The sequence below is a fragment of the Embiotoca jacksoni genome, unplaced genomic scaffold, assembly GCF_022577435.1.
Source record: "Embiotoca jacksoni isolate LCO1_2020_lvr unplaced genomic scaffold, fEmbJac1.0.p SCAF_9, whole genome shotgun sequence".
Taxonomy (NCBI): domain Eukaryota; kingdom Metazoa; phylum Chordata; class Actinopteri; family Embiotocidae; genus Embiotoca; species Embiotoca jacksoni.
Genome location: NW_027185447.1, coordinates 9132785 through 9158658, shown reverse-complemented (window position 1 = coordinate 9158658; position 25874 = coordinate 9132785). Strand labels below are relative to the sequence as shown.

At 43.4% G+C, this 25874-nt stretch overlaps 2 protein-coding genes across 5 annotated transcripts in view; both read left to right on the top strand.

Moving 5' to 3' along the window:
- The first annotated feature begins 3031 nt into the window (after window positions 1-3031).
- On the top strand, window positions 3032-12427 carry eno1a (enolase 1a, (alpha)). 2 transcript variants are annotated; one of them, XM_069140400.1, is made up of 12 exons: window positions 3032-3141; window positions 5666-5760; window positions 7664-7759; window positions 8243-8301; window positions 8725-8794; window positions 9544-9677; window positions 9795-10017; window positions 10462-10659; window positions 11211-11412; window positions 11524-11632; window positions 11767-11825; window positions 11955-12427. In XM_069140400.1, exons 2-12 carry the CDS (start codon window positions 5676-5678, stop codon window positions 12016-12018), a joined length of 1299 nt encoding a protein of 432 aa, XP_068996501.1. In that variant the 5' UTR covers window positions 3032-3141; window positions 5666-5675; the 3' UTR covers window positions 12019-12427. The 2 variants fall into 2 exon arrangements, with proteins under 2 accessions (XP_068996501.1, XP_068996502.1); XM_069140401.1 differs by lacking the exon at window positions 8243-8301 and adding an exon at window positions 7916-7974.
- A 2748-nt stretch (window positions 12428-15175) lies between these two features.
- Window positions 15176-25874, top strand: part of rerea (arginine-glutamic acid dipeptide (RE) repeats a) — a 124967-nt gene continuing 114268 nt past the window's right edge. For all 3 annotated transcript variants that reach the window (XM_069141630.1, XM_069141631.1, XM_069141632.1), the window contains exon 1: window positions 15176-15583. The gene's annotated coding sequence lies outside the window, so the exon portion shown is untranslated. The remainder of the gene's footprint in view (window positions 15584-25874) is intronic.

Here is a 25874-nt window from a genome sequence, read left to right as displayed (position 1 = left end):
ATTGCCCATTGCAATTCAGGTGTCTGTGCTGTCGTGTCCTTTACACTTCATGATAGCCACAGCTTTTGGCTTCATTAGTGCCTCCATCAGTCTTTTCTTTTTTTGGTTTTTATTTTGATACCTGTTGCTGGTGGTTGCTCTGAGGAGGAGTGTTTGTCTCTGTCCTCACTCTCTCTGTCAGCTTCTTGCGGTGCGGGCATGGTGCTGGTCTGCTGTATTGCCTCCTTTGCTCTCAGGAGGTGGCTTGACTGTGTGCTGTCGCAGAGTTTCATTTTCTTCTGCACTGGTAGAGTCCTCCTGCTTCCCTCTCTGGCTACCACACCCAAACCCTCTCAATCTGTCCGTGATCTTTGCATCTTATAAAATCTCTCGTTTTTACTGTGGGTTTGTTTGATTTTTCCCACCTTCATTGGGTTAAGAAGCAGCGCGGCCCAGATGGACTGCTGTTTGTGCCCAGTATTGGCCAACATAACACATAACCTTACAGATAACACATACTATTTCACACACGCGCACACACACACACACACACACACACACACACACACACACACACACACACACACACACACACATACAGTGGTGTGAAAAAGTGTTTGCCCCCTTCCTGATTTCCAATTTTTTTGCATGTCTGTCACACTTAAATGTTTCAGATCATCAAACTAATTTAAATATTAGTCAAAGATAACACAAGTAAACACAAAATGCAGTTTTTAAATGAAGGTTTTTATTATTAAGGGAGAAAAAAAAATCCAAACCCACATGGCCCTGTGTGAAAAAGTGTTTGCCCCCTAAACTTAATAACTGGTTGGGCCACCCTTAGCAGCAACAACTGCAATCAAGCGTTTGCGATAACTTGCAATGAGTCTTTTACAGCGCTGTGGAGGAATTTTGGCCGACTCATCTTTACAGAGTTGTTGTAATTCAGCCACATTGGAGGGTTTTCCAGCACCAACCGCCTTTTTAAGGTCATGCCACAGCATCTCAATAGGATTCAGGTCAGGACTTTGACTAGGCCACTCCAAAGTCTTCATTTTGTTTTTCTTCAGCCATTCAGAGGTGGACTTGCTGGTGTGTTTTGGATCATTGTCCTGCTGCAGAACCCAAGTTGGCTTCAGCTTGAGGTCACGAACAGATGGCCGGACATTCTCCTTCAGGATTTTTTTGGTAGACGGTAGAATTCATGGTTCCATTTATGAGAGCAAGTCTTCCAGGTCCTGAAGCAGCAAAACAGACCATCACACTACCACCACCATATTTTACTGTTGGTATGGTGTTCTTTTTCTGAAATGCGGTGTTACTTTTACGCCAGATGTAACGGGACACACACCTTCCAAAAAGTTCAACTTTTGTCTCGTCAGTCCACAGAGGATTTTCCCAAAAGTCTTGGGGATCATCAAGATGTTTTCTGGCAAAAATGAGACGAGCCTTAATGTTCTTTTTGCTCAGCAGTGGTTTTCGTCTTGGAACTCTGCCATGCGGGCCATTTTTGCCTTTGTTATGGTGGAGTCATGAACACTGACCTTAACTGAGGCAAGTGAGGCCTGCAGTTCTTTGGATGTTGTTGTGGGGTCTTTTGTGGCCTCTCGGATGAGTCGTCGCTGCGCTCTTGGGGTAATTTTGGTCAGCCGGCCACTCCTGGGAAGGTTCACCACTGTTCCATGTTTTCTCCATTTGTGGATAATGGCTCTCACTGTGGTTCGAACAGGTGTGGCAGTAATCAGGCCTGGGTGTGGCTGGAGAAATTGAACTCACGTGTGATAAACCACAGTTATGTTTTAACAGGAGGGGGCAAACACTTTTTCACACAGGGCCATGTGGGTTTGGATTTTTTTTTCTCCCTTAATAATAAAAACCTTCATTTAAAAACTGCATTTTATGTTTACTTGCCACTGTACATTCAGTGAACAGCAGGGTTAATCACAGGAATAATCACTGCAATATTTCGATTCTTTTTTTCTTTGAGGTTGAGACTGAGAATCTGGGGTCCTGTTGGGCAATTTGAAGTCAATAAATTCCTCCACCTTGTGTTGATAATAAAATCCATCTGTACTGTAATGCCTACTTGTTGCTGTGACATTTTACTGGGTAGATATGGGCAGCAGATGGCGCTGTTGGATGAGTCCAGCACTGACAGCCTCAAGGTCACTGCAGCAGCTCGACTCTCATCTCGCTGTTACTCCTGTCAGATCTGCTACTGGTGCTGCTGCACCCACTGCACTGCGCAGTTGCAGAAACCCCACATCGTGTGATGATGATGATGATGATGATGTCTGAGGGAAACCCTTCTCTCAAAAAAAAAATATTCTGAAGCTTTCCAGTCAGCACTAATTTGACCATTTTCAGATTAAACAATTCTAGATTTATGCAACAAATTTTGGTTGAAAAGTGAAAGTTATTCGATGTCTACCATTTAGACGACCCCAACTGATGCTTAGAAGACTGGTTTAATATAATGATTAAAATCCTTTTTAAATTACTTTTCTATTATCTCTTTCAGCCGGTTTCAATCTGAACTTCTCATCATCTTTTCATACGATGAACAAGCATCGTTTGGTGTGGGTCGCCTCCTGTATAAAAAAAAAAGAAAAAGAAAAGCATACATCTTTCTGTTCCCATTCATTTAATGAAATTCGTGATGGGGAAAAAGAAAGTCACTGCCGGGAAACGTGACCGCAGAAGACACGTGACCAACAACGAAACACTGCATTGGAGATTCCTGCCTGCTTCTCTGCACGTACTCACATCTGCGTCATATTTCCGCATACTGCCTCTTTAAGCCTACCAACAATAAAAAAAAAAAATAAAAAAAAATAACACATTTCCCATCATTCACCTCATTTAAAAAGCATTCTTCCGTGTCTGTATACGTTGCATTTATCAACGTTATGCTCCAAGCTGAGATACAAAATGCACATCCCCCCCCCCTTCATTTTGGATGTCTGAGTACTAATGGTGAACGTGCATCTTTCCTCGCGCCCCTCTCCTCTGCCTCGTGAGCCCTCCCCAGCCAATGGCGTTGCGCCGCTTCTTCCTGATTCCCTCCACTTATCATCGCGCCAGAAGCGTCACGACCGCCTTGTCTGCCTTCCTGAACGAGAGAGACACAGCACCGTCCTTGCACACAGTTAGGCCGGAAAGGTAACTTTGATTTAATTCTTTTTTTTTATTATTCCTTTTTCTTATTTGCGCGTTTTCAGGCAGGACACGAACTGTTAAAGATGTAACGGGGCCTATCCAGAGATAGTGTGTGTTAATGTAAACTACTTTTCTTCTTTTATAATTGTCTACGCGGTGTTCTTCGTCCTCGACGTCCACCTCCACGTCCCACTGGTAGCTTAACCACTTTGAACGTTTCTTTCTGATTTCTTTCAACTTTAGTTCATAGTTTCGTGGTGTGTAGCCCACCGTCTATTTTTAAACCAGGCAGGCAGCGAGCGAGATGTCTGTCCATTTAGAGCTACAGCGTGTGTGTGTGTGTGTGTGTGTGTGTGGGAACAGGGAGTCAAGTTGCAAGTCCCACTTAGAGACAGACAGAAAGGCTTTCCCGTTTGTAAAAGAAGGACCGTTACTGTCCTGTCTGTCCATCGTCCCCGGGGGGTGGTGGGGGGTGGTGGGGGGGGGACGTGACGGTATTTCAGAGACGGTCACAGCCTGCACATACTGGCTCAGAGTGGGTGAGCTACCAGTTGCTTGCAGCAGCAGACAAGGGGGAGGTGTGTCCACTGGAAAGGAAAATCACTGTGCGCGAACTTTAAGGTCATTTCTTTGTCACTCGCTGTCCTACTCTTACTAAACACACCTCTGGAGGATTCGTTTACTGCCATCAAGTCATCAAGTCTGTGGTTTTGAGGTTAATTGAAAGCGGTTTGAAAGATATCTGTCTTCGTGAATGTTAATGCAGGTCGTACACGGTATTGATTTGCTGTTATATCGTTATTCAGCCCACCGTTTAGGTCATTCTGATGTACGTGTGTAAGGCTTACAAAACATATCAAGTGTCTGTCCTTTATTATTTATTTATCTGTGGGTGCCATTTTGTGTTGCCGACTCACTTGCTTGCTCTCCAGTGTTTGCACTCATCAGGTACCAAAAAAAAAAACGAACAAAAATAATCCCAAATTCACTGGATTTATATTATCTATTAACCTGCCGGTTACTATCTGTGTCGGGAAATGTTGAAATATATAACGTCGTCAAATTATACAGTCATCTTCAAGCACAAGTTCTGCATGACCAGTTGTCCAAATCCCATTCAGTTCATGACCGCAAAAGGTAAAACACTTCATCATACTTCAAATGGTTGAACATTTTGGTTGGGTAGATTTGTCCTTGGAAAATGACTTGGAATGAGTATCCAAATAGCTGCAAGTTAGTGAGTTAATTCACTGATAATTTTATATCAGACATGTATACTTTTGCCTCGTGTTGTTATTTCTGTTACTAATGTTGTGAAGTTCAGTAGTGCATGTTATCAGTTCAAATTTGGTAATTTACCAAATACCAAAACCACGCCTTGTGGATAATTTACTTCAAGAAGTATTAACTGACTAACAGTCGAAGTCTAAATGTTGTCACAGCACGAGCACCCTCAACTAAACTGTAACCAGAAATAGGAACTTAAACTTGGCAAAATTTCTATATCTTTTGAAATATGTTAATAAATCGATTAAGCGAGCTCACAAACCTGACCAGACATTCAGAGGACTCTTCACCTACTTGACAGTTTTCATGACTCCGTGTCCCCGAGTCCTAATTGACATTAAAAAGGTTTTAAGGTTTGACACGCGGCTCCAGAAAATGTTGAATAGGCTATTTCTGTTTGGCTAAAGAGTAGGTTCTGTGTGTTTGTGTGATGTTTGCCTCTCATCTGCACCCAGTGGCAAGTTTCCTCACCAGGAAAGAGGCTGAAGTCTAAATTCAGTCAGGGGCTCAGAGTGGGTTGATAGATGAGCAAGGCAAGTCGCTGGATGTGGGGCAGCGTAGATAAAACAATTAAAATCAATAGCATTGCAGGCGTCATGACCAGACTGTCTGGCTTAAAACCGCCTCTGACCTTCACTGCTGAGGGATAACTGGGCCTCCATGAGATTGCACCACTACTCAGGCCTGTTATTCTTATCAGAGTAGTGACGCTTGAACAAATAGAAGCCAAACACGTATTGTGCCAAGTCATTCACTTATTGTTAGGTACAGCGACTTTTCAACATGGCTATCAACAGTTATTACTTCATTGTTTGACAGGAGTGCAGTTTTGCAAGTATTCTACAAAGCTGCATTGTATTCTGATATATTAAGTAAACTAAATGGAGCTGCAGAGATTTTGTTTGTGCTGCAGAAGCCACGCCTTTCTGTGACTTCTGTTACTAATATCGCTGCCGTCCAGGCCAGCCCAGGCCAGTCGCTTCAGGTGGTGCGCACAGTTACTATACATGTTTCAATAAATAATCCATGAGATGATTTATTGCTGCGTCGCCAAACTCCATCTTTGAATTAGATTGCTTTTATTTGCGAGTGCGCGTTACATGTTTTTTTGTTGTTGTTTTGCCATCTCACCGCGCTGATTCCAAGCTTTAACTCGTGAGTATCATTGCTGGGTGTCCCGTCTGCTCGACCTGTAGAGCAGCTCTGCAGTGATGCCTCTTGCCTGTCGTTTCATCCACAGATCCAGAACCATGTCCATCCTGAAGATCCACGCTCGCGAGATTTTTGACTCCCGTGGCAACCCCACCGTGGAGGTTGATCTGTACACTAAGAAAGGTACGGTATGGCAAATATGCATGTTTTAATGTACTGCTTCACTGTGCGCGCAGCATCTATTACATGTCTGACCTCCCTGGGAGGCTGATCAATTGCTCTTACTGAGGTTTCCAACATTTTTTCACCTTAAAGGGTTCTTTGGGGAAGTTTTTCCTCTGAATCAATGGACTGAGGAGAGGAGGGTGTTGTACACTGTACAACTTGCAAAATCTTTTGGGGAAAATGAGAGATTTGCGATGGACTGTATAAAATCGACTTGACTTGTACGAGTAAGAAATTGTGGTCAATGAAAACATAACTATCTCCTCAACAATGCCTACTAAATATTTAACCCGTATTTGGACTCATTCATAACTTAAACATGAAATTATTGCCCACTAATTACGATGCTGCACTAAGAAACATCATATTTAACACTCAAGTTTGAGAAGTAACTCTTTTGTCATTGGATAGTTGGAAAGGTTTTGGATTAGGATGGTCAAGCCGGTGCAGACTCTCGGTTGCCCAGCGCTCCTGCCAGGTCCGAGAGTAGAGTAGATCAGATCAGATGATGTATGTGTGAAAATAGCTCCTGTAATAATATCGCACTGCCTGTATAGCACTCTGTTACTGTAATGGTTCCTGTTTGGGAGCACAGATAGCTAATACAGTAGGTGCTTCTAGCAAACCTGTAACTCGAGTTGAACCCTTGATAGTTCAGGCAAAGTAGAGGTGTCAGGCAAATGAAATGTACAGTTTGCTTTCCTCGGGCCATTTGCACACTAGTTTACACAATGCTGCTGCGGATAAAACATTTAAACCCTGCGGTGGTTGACACCCACGCCTGAAGCTTTGATTAATTTATTAAATTTACTAATGGCCTGACCGTGTTTGAAATTTAACGGTGAGCTTTTCTGTTCTGAGAGCTCAAACAAAGGAATAGCTCAACCCGATTAAATGTCCCGAGAATGTTAATGAAGTAACCTGAATGTCCACTGACATGGAAGTGAGTGAAACGGGCCACACCGCCTTGAATACTTTGGCTGGAAAATCGCCTGACCTATTCTGCAGCCCTGCAGTCTTTTCATTCGTTTTGGATGCTTGCTCCAGTTTGCTGTAAATAGTACTGTAATAACCTTTGACAGGATTCCCTTTTAAGTCCACCAGGCATGTTTTGACATTGTTAACATCACAGACCAAAGTGAGTGTGCTGCACCCAGAGCCAGCATCCTCTAGCTGCAGCCAGCTGATGCCTTGATGCAGATGATTTTTTTTTTTTTTTTTTTTTTTTTAAGCCTGAACTCGGAGGTTGGACTGGGTGTCTCTGCCCTCCTGCCCTAAGCCCTAAATCCCCAGAGGCTCACACCATTCCTGCCGCTCCAGTGGGAAAGCTAAATATATTTGTACTCGGCACTAATGTCTCTTCTCTTGGGTGAATCCAAAATGGCTATCCTATGTGAGGGTGTGGCTTGGTGTCCTGTCAGAGATGCACTGCACATGCTCAGTTGGCAGCTTGTCTCCCCCTGTTACATCACAGCCTTCTGCATCACAGCCAGCGCAAGCTGTACTTCTCTTTCTGCACAGAAAACTGGTGGACGGCATCGCTGTAGTAGGGGATGCTTTAAGCTGATTGGACGGCAAACCTCAGTACATTTTACTCACTGTTGCTCATTGCATGACCAAGCAGCCCCTCCTACACTTAATGTCCAAACCAACATGTTCTTGTGTGCAGATTCTTTGCTGTATAAATTGTCACATAGTAATCCCAGACTTAAAGTCAGGAAGTCCGTCGTCATGGTAATGGCTCGTGTTAAAATTACACTGCAGCATAGATCAAACTGCTGTCAGTCCTTTTAGTCGTATTTCTTGGACATGACACAGCACTTCTAAGTAACAAATGCAAAACGTCCTCTGTGTCTCCAAGGTCTTTTCAGAGCTGCAGTCCCCAGCGGTGCTTCCACCGGCATCTATGAGGCTCTGGAGCTGCGTGACAATGACAAAACACGCTACATGGGCAAAGGTAAGCCGTCTCCATCGATTCCTCCTCTAAGCGTGCCGGTTACCGCCATCCTTTTGTAATCGTCCATGTCATTTCAACACGACTGCACACTCTGCTGTCTTTCCTCATCTCTTCCTTCCTCATTTCCAATTCTTCCGTTTCTCTTCCTCCTGTTAGGAGTCAAAAGAGCAGTTAAATATATAAATGAGTTCTTGGCTCCTGCTTTATGTAACCAGGTAAATAAAAGTGTGTAATAACAGGATGACATTTTGCTGTGCACAGCAGCATGAGGAGCAAGTTTGCCTTTGGAAACTAACCTCGTCAGGCACCAGCAGATGCTCGCAGATCTAAAAAGAGAAGCCAAAAATAATCAGTGACAAAATTATTATATAATGAATCATTTACACATTCGCACAAGATTGGATGCTCTGTGGTCATCTGTGTCGTCTGCGCTGCATGGTTTTCTTCTGTCCCGGTCAGTCATGGTCTGCTTGTCCCTTGCAGGTGTCTCAAAAGCAGTTGATCATATCAATAAAACAATTGCACCTGCACTGGTTAGCAAGGTAGGACCATTTATTGTTTGACTAATATTTCTGTGTTCTCGTGTCAAAAACTTTAAAATAATTGATCTATTTCTTTCATTCTAAATACATGTAGAAACTCAATAGGAAATGAATCCACAAAAGTAGAATTTTTTTTCAGCTGTTAGTTCTAAATGGCCGACCGTACTTTAAAACAAGAGATTCTATAATACCTGTTAGTTGTTCTTTCGAGGAGTGATTTACATCGTTGTAATTTTGACCTTTTGTATGTAATTGATCTGATTAGCAGAGCTTCAACTTCATGATTCGGAGATGTTTTGATAACTGTAATGTGACTGGAGTGTGTTCCTCTGAACTAACTAACTAAAGTTAGAATTTAACGAGTTAACGTTCATCCGCTGCTTCCAGTTTACGGTGTATTTTGTGGTGTTATTTCTCAACCAGGATGTGAGCGTCATTGAGCAGGAGAAGATCGACAAGCTGATGCTGGACATGGATGGCACAGAAAACAAGTGTAAGATGCTTTACAAATGTTTTATGATGATATTTTTAACAGATTCTTGCATCAGCGTGATGAAGTATCAACATTTTGTCATATTTACTGCGTGGGATTGATTTAACCAAAACAAAATTCTTGTCTGGTTATCTGCACCTGAAATCGATCATAAAATCTTGATTTACCAATTGACAATATTTACCCGTCGCCATTTTAACGAGTCCCTGAATTCAGAGGGTGGAATTTGCCCATATTTAGTAGGGGGGGGAAAAATCCACAGTGGCCCGAGAAAAGTAGTGTCAACGGCACACGCACTTCTTTTTGCTAACAGCTTCCACAATGCAGCCCTCCACAGAAAGTTGCCCTTGTGCGACTTTGCAACTGTACATGTAATTAAATGACAATGATCAATATGTCTTAGAAATCTCAATTTACTGCTCTCTAGAGTAAACTGGAACATCTGCGATGACTTAAGTGACCAAGTGAGCAAGGGACTTGATTTTTAGGATGCACACGTTACCTTGTGTTATCAACGTCGCTGGAGATTAATAGAGTTTAAAATAAACGTCACATTTTGTAATGCAACAGAAAAGTGAGCAACATTTTTATTTATTTTTTTCTGTCATGCATTATTGATTTTACCCTTAAAGGCTCAAAAAACAGTAATATTGTTTGAAAAAGAATATAAGAAGATTAGTATTTGATAAATGCAGTCTTGAAAGACCTTCACACAATATATTGAAATATCTGTGTCCACCCTCTTTCAGCTAAGTTTGGTGCCAACGCCATCCTGGGCGTCTCCCTGGCTGTGTGCAAGGCTGGTGCAGCAGAGAAGGGCGTTCCCCTCTACCGCCACATCGCTGACCTGGCTGGCAACCCTGAAGTCATTCTCCCTGTTCCTGTGAGCATTATAATTACAAGTCATGTCCCAAAGGCTTTTAAGAGACTAAATGATGACAATAGGACAATCCAAAGAGTCATAATGCTCTGAAACCCGATCCTCTCCGCTTCTCTTCAGGCTTTCAACGTCATCAACGGCGGCTCCCATGCGGGCAACAAGCTGGCCATGCAGGAGTTCATGATCCTCCCGGTTGGAGCCAGCAGCTTCAAGGAGGCCATGCGTATTGGCGCTGAGGTCTACCACAACCTGAAGAATGTCATCAAGGAGAAGTACGGCCAGGATGCCACCAATGTAGGAGACGAGGGCGGCTTCGCCCCCAACATCCTGGAGAACAAAGAAGGTGTGAGAAAGAGTTAGAAACACTGCCGTGCATCAATAAGAGTTTGATTACAAGCCAGCAAAGATGAGATGCCGCCGAGTAAACTGTTCTTCAAGGCGACACGTAAAGGACGACCATCAGAAGCTTGTTACGGTGTTGCTCTGACTTGTCCAAAGAGAGTGTCTTGAAAGCAGTGCATTCTTAGACCTTCCAGAGTACTTCACTTATCATGTCATTCAAGGGGCTGACTTATGTTTTCTAAATTAAGGCCTCCTCTCGGCACCGAGTACATAGACTGCCACCCCTGACTCCAGTGTCAGGTCAATGTGCTGATAGTGCAAATGCCTCAGAGTTGCAGAGTCCTCATCAGTGACTCATTTTGCATGAATGATTGTTTTGATGTTACGATTTCTGGTCACAATTTTTTTTTCACCGTACTATGTTGTTGTTGGTTTTTTTTGTCAGCTCTGGAGCTGCTCAAGAATGCCATCGGCAAGGCCGGCTACACTGACAAGATTGTTATTGGCATGGACGTGGCTGCCTCCGAGTTCTACAAGGCTGGCAAGTACGATCTGGACTTCAAGTCTCCTGACGACCCCAGCCGCTACATCTCTCCTGACAAGCTGGCGGAAATCTACAAGGGCTTTGTCAAAGATTACCCCGGTGAGTTTTTAATGCATACAGCCCGCGAACTCTCTTTTTAGTCCAGTTGTTACCGCTCCAAGGTGCAAAGATTTCAGAGTAATAAAGTCATTACTTTAGTAAACGCAAGAATATGGCAGTGTGAAGAACAAGTAGCTGAATTACAGTTTGTTTTTTTTCCCTCCTACATAAACTGTTTATGCTTGTAGCTGCAACTGTATGAACTGCTGGTATATATGAGGAAGAAAAAAAACAGCATGTCAGCCTCTGGTCATACCCAGAATAGTACAAGCAGAATCATTGATGCATATTCGGAATATATCTGCAAAATTCAATGATTTGCTTTACTCTCCTTGCTTTCACTTGTCTTCAATGAAAAACTACTGAAGTTAGCAGCGAGCTGGTTAGCATTAAGTAGTGGAGCATTTAGCAGTTTGCTTCTGCTGCCCCCAAGTGGCCAAGAAAGTAAATAACTGCAGGCGTAAGGTTTCTATAAATAATAATTGTCGACTGATATGTTTTAGTTTTTGAACGATCGTACAATTGCCATCTCCCTCCTCCCGTCCTAACAGTGGTGTCCATTGAGGACCCCTTTGACCAGGACGACTGGGAGGCATGGACCAAATTCACAGCCACCACCAGCATCCAGGTGGTGGGCGACGATCTCACCGTCACCAACCCCAAACGCATTGCCAAGGGCGTGGCGGAAAAATCCTGCAACTGCCTGCTGCTCAAAGTCAACCAGATCGGCTCGGTCACAGAGTCCCTGCAGGCGTGAGTGTCCGCAGCACAGCGAGCGACCACACTTTGTTGCCAAAATACAAAGCAGTAAATCAAGCAATCAGCTAGCTACCAGGGTTTAATGTGTCTTTGTTTTTCTTTCAGCTGCAAGATGGCTCAGAGCAGCGGCTGGGGTGTGATGGTCAGCCATCGCTCTGGAGAGACAGAGGACACCTTCATCGCTGACCTCGTGGTCGGTCTCTGCACCGGACAGGTAAAACGGCTGTTTGAAGTTTCTGTCAGCTGCCGAGTTGAGATTTTCAAAGACGACAATTCAAACTGTACTCTGGTCGTTGCCTTTTTGACTGCGGCTTTGGTCTCAAGTGTCATTTGAATTCCTTTTCCCAGATCAAGACAGGTGCTCCTTGCCGATCTGAGCGTTTGGCCAAGTATAACCAGCTCCTCAGGCGAGTCCAGAAACATGCACTTTACTTCTGACGGTTTGAAAATAGCTCCGTCGCGTGTTTACAGCTCCAAAAAAAACCAAAAAAAAAACGTCCATGTGACTTAACAAACCGTCTTCACTTTCCTTTCAGGATTGAGGAGGAGCTCGGCGATAAGGCCCGTTTCGCCGGCCAGAACTTCAGGCACCCCATGTGAGCGGGTCTTCCCCCTCAGACCTCCGCGTGTTCATTGCTCATAAATAATCCACGCTAGGTCGCCTGCCCCGTCTGGAGAGACTTGGAAATCCAAGTTCAAAGGTCTGTGGCGAAGTGAAGCGACGGCACATCCTGGTGCAGCCACAGTTCAGCTCACCCTTAAACGATGCTTTAGTTCCCGAATAGTGTTGGTTCCTGTGTTTGTGTCTATGTAACTGCGAGAGATGTTTTTGTTGAGCTTCTCGTGAGTTGTAGTGATTCTGGTCCTCTACCGAGTATTTGAGCTACTGTAACTTTAGTAAGGCTCTGTACTGTAAGAGTACTGTATTTGCAATGTGTTGCATCTGGAAAAGTTCTTGTGTTGCTGTAAGCGTTGGCAAAAAATATGTAATAAATAATATAGTTTGAAATGTTCGGCCATGTCTTTTTTTAATCCACATTTACACTTTTTACTTTGATATTTCATTGTAAAATAAGTGACGGCCACTGAGGGGACCAGACTAGAAAGATTCATATCATAATTCATAAAGAATATACAGCTGTCCTGTAGATAAATTGAGACTATCTACAGTAAAAGGCCTCCGCCTCAGAAGCTGCTCCTGCCTGTCTGAAAGTGTGTGATGTAATCCGAGAGGCAGAAACATGAGCTCAGCGCCGTGGGACACCATTTCTGTCCCCCTTGGGTAAAAGAATCCAGAGGCTCTGTGCAAGCTCTTTTTGTACGGAGCCCTGCCAACATAAATGAGGGTCTCATTCACCAGTGCTGTGGTACCAGTGGGGATTGCCAGCTGGGTCTGTGCCACACCAAATTACTTTGTGTGAGCCCTGTCTGAACCTGCCTCCGTTGTTTATCCGTCACCACAGAGATGTATAACAAATCACCGGTACAAAGACACTACCGATCACACATTACAGACTGTAAACGCAGATCAGCTGCCGCAGATTTCGCTCAGCAACAAGTAAAAGGAGTTGAATCTTTCTCACACTCAAACTGAAGGCCTCCGGTATTTTTTTTCTTTGACACCTGCTCCATCTAGTGATCAGATTGATGCGGTGCACTTTACTGACATTATTCAATGTAGACAAGAAAATAGCAGCCGGGAATGCCGACTACATGTTTTTACTGTATATAAAGCAGTGAAATATCAAAGTTTGCTTTATTTAGCTTCAGCAAAACCTTTGGTCATATTTCGTAAATGTATATGTGGACAGGTGGAAAGTAACCAAGTAGATTTACTAAAGTACTTAACTTGAGTATTTCCATCCTTCTTTATATTTCCACTCCACAGAATTTCAAAAGAAAAATATGTACTTTCGAATCCGCTACATTTATTCTTCAGATTTAGTTACTTTTATGATGAAGATTTGACACAATATGTAGTTCGCCAAAATCAGATTTATCTGATGTCCCTGTATTAAACATCAGTTCACAGTAGCTCCACCTGCAGCAGCTACAAACATGAGCACATGCTTACACACTGATGCTTCAATATTAGTAATCTAATGATGTCATATATAATCATCAGTCAGAAGGAGCAAACAAGTACTTTCCTTTAATACTTTAACTACATGTTGCTGCTAACAGTTGTGTACATTTACTATAGTATAGTATTTTCCATGCAGAACTTTTACTTGCAGTGGGGTATGTTTACAGAGCTGTATCGGTACTTTTACTGATAAAGACCAACTCCTGATGCTGAATGAGGGCTAAACATACTGGCTGAATAAAAGTTAAAAATTCAAACCACTTAAATAAGTAAACAAAACAGTTTATCTTTAGTTCCAATTAAAAAATAAATCAACTCAATGTTTTTCAACCAAAAGCTTTTTGCACAAATTAGGGCGAGAATATGCAATTATTTTCTAAAAGAAAGGGTCTCATTTGCTGCTGGTAGAAAAAACACATTGTATACGACAAAGGAACAAATGTGCTGCTGTCTGCATCTGCAGGCTCATCTGACAGTAGAACTAATTAACATACAATAAACAGAACAGACAACTGTGTCCGCTGTGTCTGTCATTAATTACAGGTCTGAACCAAAAAAAAAAACAACAACCCAGATACATGAAGAATATGTAAAACCCAACTGCTGACTTTTGATACTCCAAATACATAATTCTCATGTGGAGCAAACAGTGAGGACGATTGCTATTCTATTGTATTGTATTCTATTCTATTCTATTCTATTGTACTCCGTGGCAAAGGTGTGTAACGTTTGTAACAACTTTATCTCAGTTGTGAACCCGAACAGTGTCTCTTTTATGTTTCATGGACTATATTTAGAGTTGCAATGCGCTCTCATCTTCCAAGAGATATTCTATTCTATTGTTTTCTCCCCATCCTGACATACCCTTATTTTCTATTGTATTCCATTTCACAGTGTTCTGTTGTATCAGGTGATACAAATGTTTCTCATACATTTATGCATAAACCCTAGACTTACCAATTCTATTCTATTCTATTCTATTCTATTCTATTCTATCATGGGATAAAATTATGTTACAACTTGTGCTGTTGCCTTCATATTCTGTTATTCTTTTACAGTGTTTTACAGTAGAAAAAAAATAAAATTTACTGTATATTCAAATATCAGAGGAATAATTCTATTCTATTCTATTCTATTCTATTCTATTCTATTCTATCATGGGATAAAATTATGTTACAACTTATGCTGTTGCCTTCATATTCTGTTATTCTTTTACAGTGTGTTTTACAATAGAAAAAAATAATAAAAATGTACTGTATATTCAAATGTCAGAGGAAGAATTCTATTCTATTCTATTCTATTCTATTCTATTCTGTGATGATATCATGTTATGTTGTTATATAGTTGTCTTCCAAATCTGTAGTTTATTTTTTATTTTTTAAAGTTTTTTTTTTAAAGTTTTTTTTTACAATTTGCTTTACAGTAATAAAATATATATCTGACTGTATATTTAAATTCCCAGAGAGGAACTCTACTGTGTTTTATTTCTCCGGGCTCGCTGTCAACCCAGATGCGGTCGGGGGAGGAGAGGGGGGGGGGGGGGGGGGGGGGGGGCTGGGGTTTGTGAGGACGACGGTGCCGAGCAGACACCACCACCACCACCACCCTCCTACCCCTACCCCCACCGAGGAGGACTCCCGGTGTCAGCGGCAGCCGGATGTTCCCAGGTTCGGCCAGTGGGTGACGATATTTTCCCGGTTGAACTTTTGAGAACCCTCCAACTGTTCTCACCCCCTAAAAAAAAGATGAAGAAGGGACGCTGTCACGCCGAGTGCCTCTCGCGCGCACACACGCACACACACACGAGTCGGAGCATCCCGGCGTAAACCGATTTACTCCCTTTATTATTCTCACCCCATCATTTATGACAGCGTCGCATCAAAACGCGGTCCGCTCCGGAACAGAGATATATATATTTATATACAGGTGGCTCTGCAGCTGCTGCGCTCCTCTCGCGTAGTGGCCGACACTTGGCTAACTAACGTCGGCTAATTGCCGCCGCCGCCGCCGCCGCTATTGTTTGTTGTTGCAGCTTCTTCGTCAAACAAATCACAGATGTTGTAGATCGAGCTCTTCAAGGTAAGTGCGCTTTGCGAGTCCTTCTCCGTCCTTCTCTTTGGCTTTTTTTATTTTTTTTTATTTTTATTTTTATTTTTTTTTTGAACCGTTTCACATCAGCAAAAAAAAATAAAAAATAAATAAATAATAAAAAAAAAATTAAAAAAAAAAAAAAAAAACCGAGGAAGAAATGAAATATAAACGGAACAGTTTGTAAACGTTGGACTGTTAACGCACGTCTTTCTGCTCGCTAGCGATTTTTTTTTTTTTTTTAATTAATTAATTTATTTATTTTGAAGGGGGGAGGAGGTGGGGTGGAGGTGGTGGAGGGGGGGGCTAATTTCGCCTGTTAGCATCAGCTAGCCGGTTTAGCTGATAAAGAGTTGTTCGCTGGTGAAGTCGCGTTAGCCGGCTAGCGACGAGCTGTGATTGGGGACGAGCGGGACGTGTCTAATGTCTGGACACAAACCAGCTCGTTAACGCCGGTGAGCGCGGAGCACATGCGACGACACTCAACGTGGGTTCATTGTAGTGAACGCTTCGTGGTATTTAACACGCCCGGAGGTGGAGAGGGGTGGGGTGGTGGGGGGGGGTTTAGTGTTTTGATACCTCGTAGAAAGCGGTTTCCCGTTTTTGAAACACACAGTGTGATGGTTTTATTTATTTATTTTTCTCCAGGAAGTAGTCGGGAGTCCGTTGAGCTATTGTCATTAGCTCCAGGAAACGTTAGCCGGCGGAGCTAACTTGCTTTCTTTGTGTGTTTTTTTTTTTTTTTTTTTAATTTTATTTTATTTTTAAACTTATTATCTCTCAACAGCTTGTGGTTATTTACGAGGATTGTCTGGGCTGGTTTTAAACAAAGCAAACACCGGGTGACGGCACACGTTTGTTGACATGTAAAAAAACAACAACAACAACAACACGAAGATGCCATGCTTGTTAAAAAAAAAATCAAGTAACAAGCAGCAGGATCGACAGATCAAAACATTGAAGTAGAAGTGACTACGGGAGGTCAAAGGGGGCTGATACTCTCCGAGTTTATAGTTGTACAAGTCCAGGGGAAATTTTGCACAAGTTATTATGAGTTGTAAGTTTGAAAATAGTAAACAGGAGACAATTCACAGACACTATTTGGAAACAGAAATGTTGCGTAACACTTCTCCTTTTAAAAAAAAAGCTTCCCAACATGGTGTATTGTCCATATTTAATATCTGTAACTTAAAAAAGTTACTGATTTATTACGTTTCACTCCTGACTTGTTTAAACTTTGTCGCGCCGGCTCTGAACAGACGTGGACTTCACCGTAACTAATGAATATACTCTTTTGTGTATTTGTGTAATTGTTTTGCTTCATAAATGCTTCGCTATTTTGAATGTTGACAACTAAAGCTTGCATTTCCTCACTTATCAAATAGCCACACTTGTTAGGCTGCTTGTAAGAGATCTTTGCATTGTAAAAAAAAAAAACAAAAAAAAAACCTCAGCACCACGTTGCGTATGAGGTCTGTAACCAGTCTAACGTGGACAGGTCACTCTGCAGTTGACTACACCATTTCTCTTAAGCATACGTCCGCTCGCTGCCACCTGTTCAAGCCTCCAGATAAACGACATTGTAGAGAGAAGTTACTTCACCGAAAAACAAACTTCACGCGCACCTGACGTTTGTCTCTTACACGCTGACATGTAAGCGTGAGGGAAGAACACGCACACACGTTCAACTCTTACTGCCAAATAGGTTTTAGGAATAATGCGGCTTTATTTGAAGAGTGTGAGTTGTTAAAGATTATTGTGTTTTTCCATCTTAAAAATCGAATGAAAGAAACACACTTTGATCAACCTTTTTTTTTTTTTTTTTAGCTCCGCACATCTTTCATTTGGCCCGTGTGATGTTTTGATGGCGTTTCCTGCTGCCAGTAGCTTAAGTGTTTGTGCTTTAGATTTCCCTTAACCACCACTTAGACTGTAAACTTGCTGGGCGAGGGTACAGAGGTCTGCCATTAGAGGCTATATGTTGATTACTACTCTAGCGCAGCGCTGACTGAAAAGCACCTTCGTGTTTGGTTTATGTTTTTTTTTGTCGAAGGAGAGGTCTGTAGGTCCAGTCAAAAGCATCATTTAAAATTGCTTAAAACGGAACATATTTTGTTGTTGGTTTTTGTTTGTTTCTCCCTTTCATGTTATTCACAGAGCTGTTATGTGGTCAGGGTGTTTTATAGTGATTCAATTTAAATGGGGATCTGGAGAGCAGCAGTAGGGTAAAATTACTTTTCAGTCACATATCCGATGACACACCCGGCGTACATCGAATGCGAATCGAGCTGGGTGGCTGTGGTGGTAGCAGCGGAGTAATGACAAGAGAAGTGTAATAACCCTGCTATTTTCCTTTTAATGATTAATATGTGCTTGAGTAATGGCAGCTCCCTGTGAGTAATATGTGGCAAAGGCCAGACAATGTTGAGGAAAATCCCTTTTCACTGTGCTCTGACACCTCTTTGTTGGATGATTTGTCAATACACATGCTCTGGAATTCACTGTTTACATGCTGCGCTCAAATGGCATCTTGCTGTTTTTCACCTTGACGCTGTCAGTACATCTTTCCTTCTCCATGAATTGTGATGAAAGACGATTCACTTTTACAATGCCTGGGTCTGGTTGGCTCAGAGCTACTTCATTCTGTATACTGAGGCATTGTGTCATTGTGCTGCAGCGCGGGATGGTGCTGTAAGCTGCCATCAGTGTGGCTGAACTGTATTTTAAAAGAGGCCTTTTTGCTTTCAGCGGGGCTCTTGTGTTTCCAAGAAAAGTGATCATGCTGATTTATTTATTTATTTTTTTTAATTTTTTTTCAACACTGCTTTGCTCAAGGATTCTCATTCAGCATGAAATCATGTTGGCACGAGAGGTAGGTGAGCAGGGACACGTCGGCTTTCCAGAGCCACCACGGTAAATGATGTGTAATCAAGCATCGAGACCATCGCATTTGTAACCAAGAAAATGTGTTGCCTTGTGTTTTAATATTCGAATCACCGTCGCAGCAAAGAGGACGCGGTGGATAGCAGTAAGGAATCAAGTGGATGAACTGATGTAGCTTTTTCCTTAACAGTGCTTGATATCGGCTTCATTGCAAGATATCTGGCTGTTACATAGAAAATTAATGCTCTGAACAAAGGAGCAATGTTCGCTCAAAGACCTCTTGATGGGCCATTCATGTGCTGTATATTCATTAAAAATAACAATCTGTCAGCACTTACTGACAGCACGCACAACAAGCCAAGCTCTCTTTATTGTACTCCGAAGATGTTTTTCAGTTCCCGTGCCAAGAGCTGGGTAATTGGCTGTAGCAAAGCCTTGCATGTGTTGTTTTAAGATATTGGACTGACACGCACAGGGCACACTGGCAGAAATGAGGCAAGCACACACACCCCCACCTCTCCCCTCCCACACACACACACATACACACACACACACACACACACACACACACACTCCCCCTCTTCTTCTTCCTCCTCCTCCTCCTGGCTTCTTCCAGCAAGTCAGAAGAGGCAAGATGCTGGATGTGTTTTGTGTTCTTTGACAGCTTCCCTTCACCTCTCATAAGAGGAGATCCAAGCATGCCGCATCGTATCTCATCTTTGTTTGATTCGGGCCTAGCTCTGCAGCGCCGCAATTGTGCCACGGAGATAGTATCGGCAAACGCTGTTCGTGTTAACAATTGTGAGCTGTCTTGCTACATACTACTGTTGGTATTTGATGTACTGGATGTGATCAAATCTTTCTGCGTGAGCTCAGCCGCGGTGAAGTCGGTCTCACCTCATCTCGCTTAGGCCGCCTGAGTCTTATTGGGCTGGCTTGGCATGGACTCACCTGAACTAACAAGACACATTGTGTTCTGTGTCGTTGCCAGCCTCTCGGCAGGTCCTATAAAAAAAAAAAAAAAAAAAAGTGCTTTCTCTACATGGCTCCTTTGTTGAATTTTGCATGTTGCTTCTCTCCCCATTTGTGAGCTTAATGTACTTGAATCACAGTGCTGTGCGGGGTGAGCGGAACGTGTCTGTGGCTTTGCTTTATTTGCAAGAGTTATAAAGCAACAGTTATTGAATGCTTGAAGTCTTTGCGATGACAGTGACGGGGCAGTTATTTTTTTTTTGGGGGGGGGGACCAGCATCTTTGTATCTCGCACGTTTTTTTTTTTTTTTGGATTCCTCATGCGTCTCACTAACTATTAGTAAAAAAAAACAAAACGCAACATAGGATGACACGGGTGATAGCCTCATTGTTCAGTATTGTGGCATGCTAGTCTGTTATTAATCAATCACTGTGCCAAAAAGCATGACTTTAAAGTGGGAAAAAAAACACAAATAACAGTCAGCCATTTGCCATCTCAGTTAAAGAGGAAAATGAAATGGTGTAGGATCAGCTGGTTGGCCCCTGAGGAGAAGAAGAGAAAGGGGAGGTGGTGGTGGGGGGTGAGGAGGAGGAGTGCTTTGCTGCTGTATGTATGTGTGTGTATTATGTGTGTGTGTGTGTGTGTCAGTCAGTGCTGATTAGGTAAGAGATTGCCTCATGTAATGACACGGCATGGCGCTAGCGGTGCAGAAACACAAACAATGCATACCAGTGTTTTATAGAGCACACCCCCTGCAGCTGCCTGCCTGAAGATGTTTATATAGACATATACACACACACTCTCCCTCGGATAGTTCAACATCTCTTGGATGGTTCCCCTTTTACAGCGACACGCGCATTTATTTCATCCGGAAGCCCAATAGCCTCTTTTCTCTCTGTGCGCGCATTTCTTGTGTAGCACAGATGAAAGATGGAGGTGATTAAAGGAGAGGAGCACAATGGAGTCTGTGCAGTTTTCTGTCAGCGCTCATTGTTGCCATTGACAGCAGTATTTTTCAGCACAAATATATATTGCTAAATAGGCTACATAACCTGCCAAACCCCCCTGCTCTGTTAGTTTAACCTTTTGCAGAAGGGAACGAGTCAGAATGTGTTTTTACTTCTGACAGTTGAGGTTACTATCGTCGTGCTGGACCTGTTACACACAGAAACGGAGTTTTTACTCATTTAGCTTGGCTAATAATAATAATAATAATCAGCTTCAGGCCAAGTTCCACGGTGTATCCTCGGTGAAATGATTTGGATGTATAAAAACCTTCCCGGCGGTAGTGATTAAGGTAAATCGCCACTTAATTGTAGTTATCGGAAGGCCACCTCGATGAGCAAGTCTAAACAATACAGTTGATTCAATTGATTATTTTATAGAGAGATGTGTCAATAACCGCTGTCTATTGTCCAGACACGCATGTCTTTGTCATTAATTAAAGCGTCTGTAATGGCTCATTATGTTGTGGTTTTCTGTACAGTATTGTCTGTGCAGGACATTGATTTTCAACACCGTGGATGAGACAAATTCTCCATACGTCTTTTTTTTTTTTTAAATGCGCTGCTTGTGCTTCGTGGCCTCTGTGACTAATACGGCTATTGCATTGATGCCGTGGCTGCACACGTGAGGCACAGTTTGCAGAGCTGCCAAGCCCAGACCTGTGACTGATGTTTTAATGGAGACGGCGCGCAAGTCAGTGGCGAGCTGAGGGTTCACGCAGCCGTAAGGAAATGACCCGGGTGACATTGTGGCTGTCGCGTTCACGAGGTGCCACCGGTAAACTGTGTCCTTGCTCGCCCTTGCAGGTTAGGCACACCTATTGAGCCTGCTGAGCCTTCAGTTTAGATGCTGGGACTTTGAGCTGGATCGACAGGGTTTAAGGATGGACATCTTGTGTCTGTAGCCCAGTTCGAGCAGCCGGCACAGAGAAAATGAGTTCTGAGGATTGGGTTTAGATTTGCCACTGTAGCACTTCCACTCTGATACACTCTCGCTACCATCAGGGGAAGGTTGTCAGAGAGAGAGAGAGAGAGGGAGAGAGAAAACAGCGAAGCACAGCAGTGCTATCTAATAGATCAATTTGTAATAAATCTGTTGCCTCAAGCTGTTGTTGTTCGCTTCTACTCAGTAAAAGGTGTCTACGTTTCTCAGGCAAGAAAATGCTTGTCAGGCTGGGCATACAGAGCTATCAGTGAATGAGATGCGCCTAAAGCACAGTAAATCATTTTCTCTGTGCTCAGTTTACATAGGTCGAACACATCGCTTTCTTATCAGCACATTCCCTTGGTCAAAAAGGAGGGTTATAACCAATCGATCGGGCTGAGCGCTGAAATCAGGAAGTAACGCTCCCCTCACATTAAATTTCCCCATTATCCAATATGAACCATTAATCATGATGAAGTAGCTATTGATTAGGCTATCAGCCAAGGTTGGCCAATTTATTTCTCAAGAGTCATTCCACAATGTGGGGTTCTATTGAAGAAGTGCTGCTTTACGGAAACCAAGTGGCAGAATTAAAATGGGCCCATTATTATGACAACAGTTTGATCTTTAAGGTAACAAAAGAGCAGGCCTCTATAAAACCACATGGGACCTCTGCTGCTCCTCCTCCACTAGCAGCCATATGGACCGTACTAATTGTGTTTTACGCCAACCATTTTCACCGATCCATTGGGGACTTGTGGAAGTGCTGTAGCTATAATGTCACCAGCCGTGGGCTGGCTCATGAAAGAAACATTAGCAAGCAAGATGAGAAGACAGGAAGGCAATACACTGCAAGTCAACACAATTATTGATTTTATTCAAATGAAATCTGTGCTTCTCTGATGTGAATCTGATGGCTGCTGCCTTTTAAAGTATGATTTCTATTATTTCTTTTCCCCGTTGCAGCTATTGTCTGAGACCAGCATTCACTTCAGTCTCACACATGCACCTTGTCAACTAGTGAAATCAAATTCTGGGCATGATGCCAGTGTGGAGAAATATAGCTAAAACTAGAGACTTGTAATTCATTTTATCCCTCTGTAAAAAAAAAAATGTTTATCCAATTATGTGACATGATGATTTTCCAGAGAGCCTGTTTAGTCTGCTTCTGACCAGTGCCACATATATCCCGCTGTAATTGCTCCGCAGAGAAATCGTCTTTTATCCGTTTTGTTTTGTGACAAATGCTGAGTGTTGAATGTTGAATGTAAATGTGACATTCATTGTATTTGCTTTGCCCTTCAGGCCAGGGATTGGTTGTAAAGTGTTTGAAGTGCTAAGTGCGACTGAGGCAAATCAGTGTGTGTTTTAACGTGTTTATAATATGCAATCATGAAAAGGGCACATCTATGGAAATTAGATCCTGCGAAGGAGGGGAGGGGCTTTGGAGTGGTGATGGCAGGGAGAGAGAGAGAGAGAGAGACAGAGAGAGACAGAGAGAGAGAGAGAAGAAAAAAAGGAAAGAAAAAAAAGCGTGTGTGTTTCATTGTGTCCTCCTCTAACAGTTTTCTTGTAATTATTGAAATTGATGTTTGCTGCGGAGCTGTAAATCTGCAAGATCTCCTGTTAATAAAGCAGCAGAGGCAGCCGAGCCGTTAGGCTGGGAAATAAAAGGCAATCAAGCCTCCGACATCCTGTCCCTCGCCCCAAAATGAAGCAGCAGAAATCCTAATTAACTGAGAGGATGAGCAGCTCTTCCTACAGTGCTCGGCTAGTTGGTGCCAGAGCTAGCTGCTATACTCTAATGAAGACACTCTGCTAGTCTCTCCCCAACCTCTCTCTTTCTCTCACTGCCTTCCAGCCCTCTCTATCTGGCTCAGTCTTGCCTGGGGTATTTATCCCCCCCCCCCCCCCACCCCACACTCATATTCTCTCCTGCTCGACCTCCTCCTCCTCCTCCCTGCCTCATGTGTGAAGTTGTGGATGTGACCGTTGCACTGATGGAGTGAGAGAGGCTTTGTAGCCCGGAGGTGTCTGGAAGTCCTGCACAGGAAATCGGTGAGCGAGATGATGGCCTCTGTGATGGTTATTGCTGCTTATGTAAAGTGCCGCGTGAGAGAGAGAGAGAGAGAGAGAGAGAGGGGGAGAGACGGCATTGATCTCGTCCAATTGATTTCATAGATCCTCTTTAAGATGACAATACAGTTGTCTTTCTGTGTCATCTTCAAGTGCTCCTGTCATCAGCCGCCAGTATAAAACGGCATTGTGTCATCCTTTGTGGAGTCAAAAGTCGGGTTAAAGCTTGCGGTGCACGTTTGATATTTGTTTGTGCGCGCAACACCGTCTCTGAATTTGACATTCACTAACATGTTGGTTATGTTTTGCAGCTTTGGTGTTGGCCCAAACGGTGAGAATTTATAGGCCTGCAAAGTAGCTTTAACACAGAATATGATATGCTGCGTGAAGTGAATGGCGTGTTATCCACATCTTTGTTGTTGTGGAGGAGTGAGTGATCATTGATTGTCTGAAACCTGAGCTCGCCTCAGCTCCCAGCCAGCTGCTCCTCACTATTTACCTGTAAACTTGTCCTTTCTTCTTTTGCTTTGTCTGTGGATGGCTGCAGAGCTCTTTCTCTGCCCCCCCCCCCCTCCCCATCTCGTCCCACCCCACCACGCCACCCCACCACCCCACCGCAAACCCCTTTGTTGTACCATGCAGCCGAAAAGCCTCCAGGGATGAACAGACAAAATAGAAGACGGCGACAGGTGAGGATCGGTCCCTCCAGTCTCCCATCTATCTTCCTCCCCTGTGAGCACTCTGCCAGACAAGTTTCCAGGCACTCAAAAGCAGCAAATCGACTCGCTGTTGGATTCCCTGTCACTTAGCTGGGCTGGGGGCACGGCGTCTCACTCGGAGGCCTGATCCTCTTCCTCTCCTCATTTTCACCACCTTGTCAAATGAAGAAAACGCTATTTGGCATGGCATTGCTGAGGCCCAGTTCTCCGCAATAGATGAAATTATTCCAGCCTCCCAAAATCTCTTTCTGCGCTTCTTCATTTATTCATTAATGGGCTGCTACTGATGACAACTTGATTAAGTGCTTGTCAGATCTCGGATAATTCCAACTGGATGGGTCCAGTCAGCAGCGCGCCATCTTGATTTGCTCTGGTTAATTTTAAACAACACGATTGGCAGGCGAGATGGCGCGGCGCTATCGCCTGAATCTCTCATCAAGGTGGCGGATGTTTTGTTTGTGCACACATTTCGTGATTGTGATTGAGCGCGAGGAGAGCGCTGTCAGAGTTTCAGTCGCTCCCTTTTCATTCTCGGCACAAAGCAAACGATCTGCTCGGCACAAAGCCATCGCTCCTTGCACAACACCGGCGGAGGAAGGTGGCATCGGGCTTTGTGTCACGCTCGTGCACGCGCAAACAGATGCACGAACAAGAGCAGAGGCACAGGCACTCTGGGTAATGAAAGGCAAAACGAGAACGATTCTCTCAACGGCAGGAGTTAAAATTTGTACTCGTCGGTGCGACAGCTTTGCCACAGGGAAGAGATTCACCTCCACCTCCGGCAGCCCTCTGAGAACCTGCCATGGAGACCCAGAAGTCCTCCCTTTTATCTCCCTGTTTCCCTCTGTATTTAGCACTCCGCCTTTACCTCTAATCAACAACAGGCTTGTGAAAATCTCCACATAAAACAATGCACAATGCTGCCGTATCGCTTTCTTCTGCCTGACTTTTCCCCAGAGTTTTTTTTTTTTTTTTTTTTTTTTTGTGTGTGTGTCTCGGCTGTGTTGCTGCTGCTACGAAGAAGATGACAACAGGCAGAGGAAACTGAAAGGACATGTTGTCTTTACCTCCCACCCCCTTCTGTCTTTTCTTTTTCTTCTCTCTGCATCACTCCACCTCTCTAAGGCAGCTGCTTACATTACACAGGGCTCGTCCACCTTGTATTTGCTGTCGCGGGGAGATAAAGACGATTAAAGTGAGAAATACGCGTGACATTCTCTGGGAATTTGTCTTAGAAATGTGAACGTATGTGCATACGTGTAAATGTCAGGATAGAGGTCGTACGAGTGTTGTTGTTTTTTTAGGTTTTTTTTTTTTTTATTTGTGCTGGTTTTTGTTTATAAGCAAATAGAGCTCTTGGGGCACAGGAATCGACAGCCGTGTTTTAATTGTTTGTGACACGTAAAATGAGAAACAATAATGTGTGACTACTAGAGGGCCCTGGAGATTACAATCTGGTCGGCTGCTTAAAGGAGTGTCAGAGAGATGCATTACCACATCTCTGTTTCCCTCTCTGCCCTCTGAGCCATAAACCACTCAAGAGCATTTAGCCAGCAGTGATTTCTCCTCTGTTCACCTCCTCGCCCTGCTCGTGATCCTGTGGAGCTGCTGGCGGAAAATATCCCGGGCTTCTTGCATTAGTCATCGAACGTACGCGCGTCTGTGTGTGTCTCCGTTCGCCTGGTTCGTGGCAAATATCTGC

Excerpts from the sequence above, each read along its gene's own strand:
- eno1a (XM_069140400.1), top strand. The coding sequence starts at position 5,676 with ATGTCCATCCTGAAGATCCACGCTCGCGAGATTTTTGACTCCCGTGGC. Across the intron at positions 8,795-9,543 it reads GGATGGCACAGAAAACAAGT|CTAAGTTTGGTGCCAACGCC; the intron begins GTAAGATGCTTT and ends ACCCTCTTTCAG. Across the intron at positions 11,413-11,523 it reads GTCACAGAGTCCCTGCAGGC|CTGCAAGATGGCTCAGAGCA; the intron begins GTGAGTGTCCGC and ends TTTTTCTTTCAG.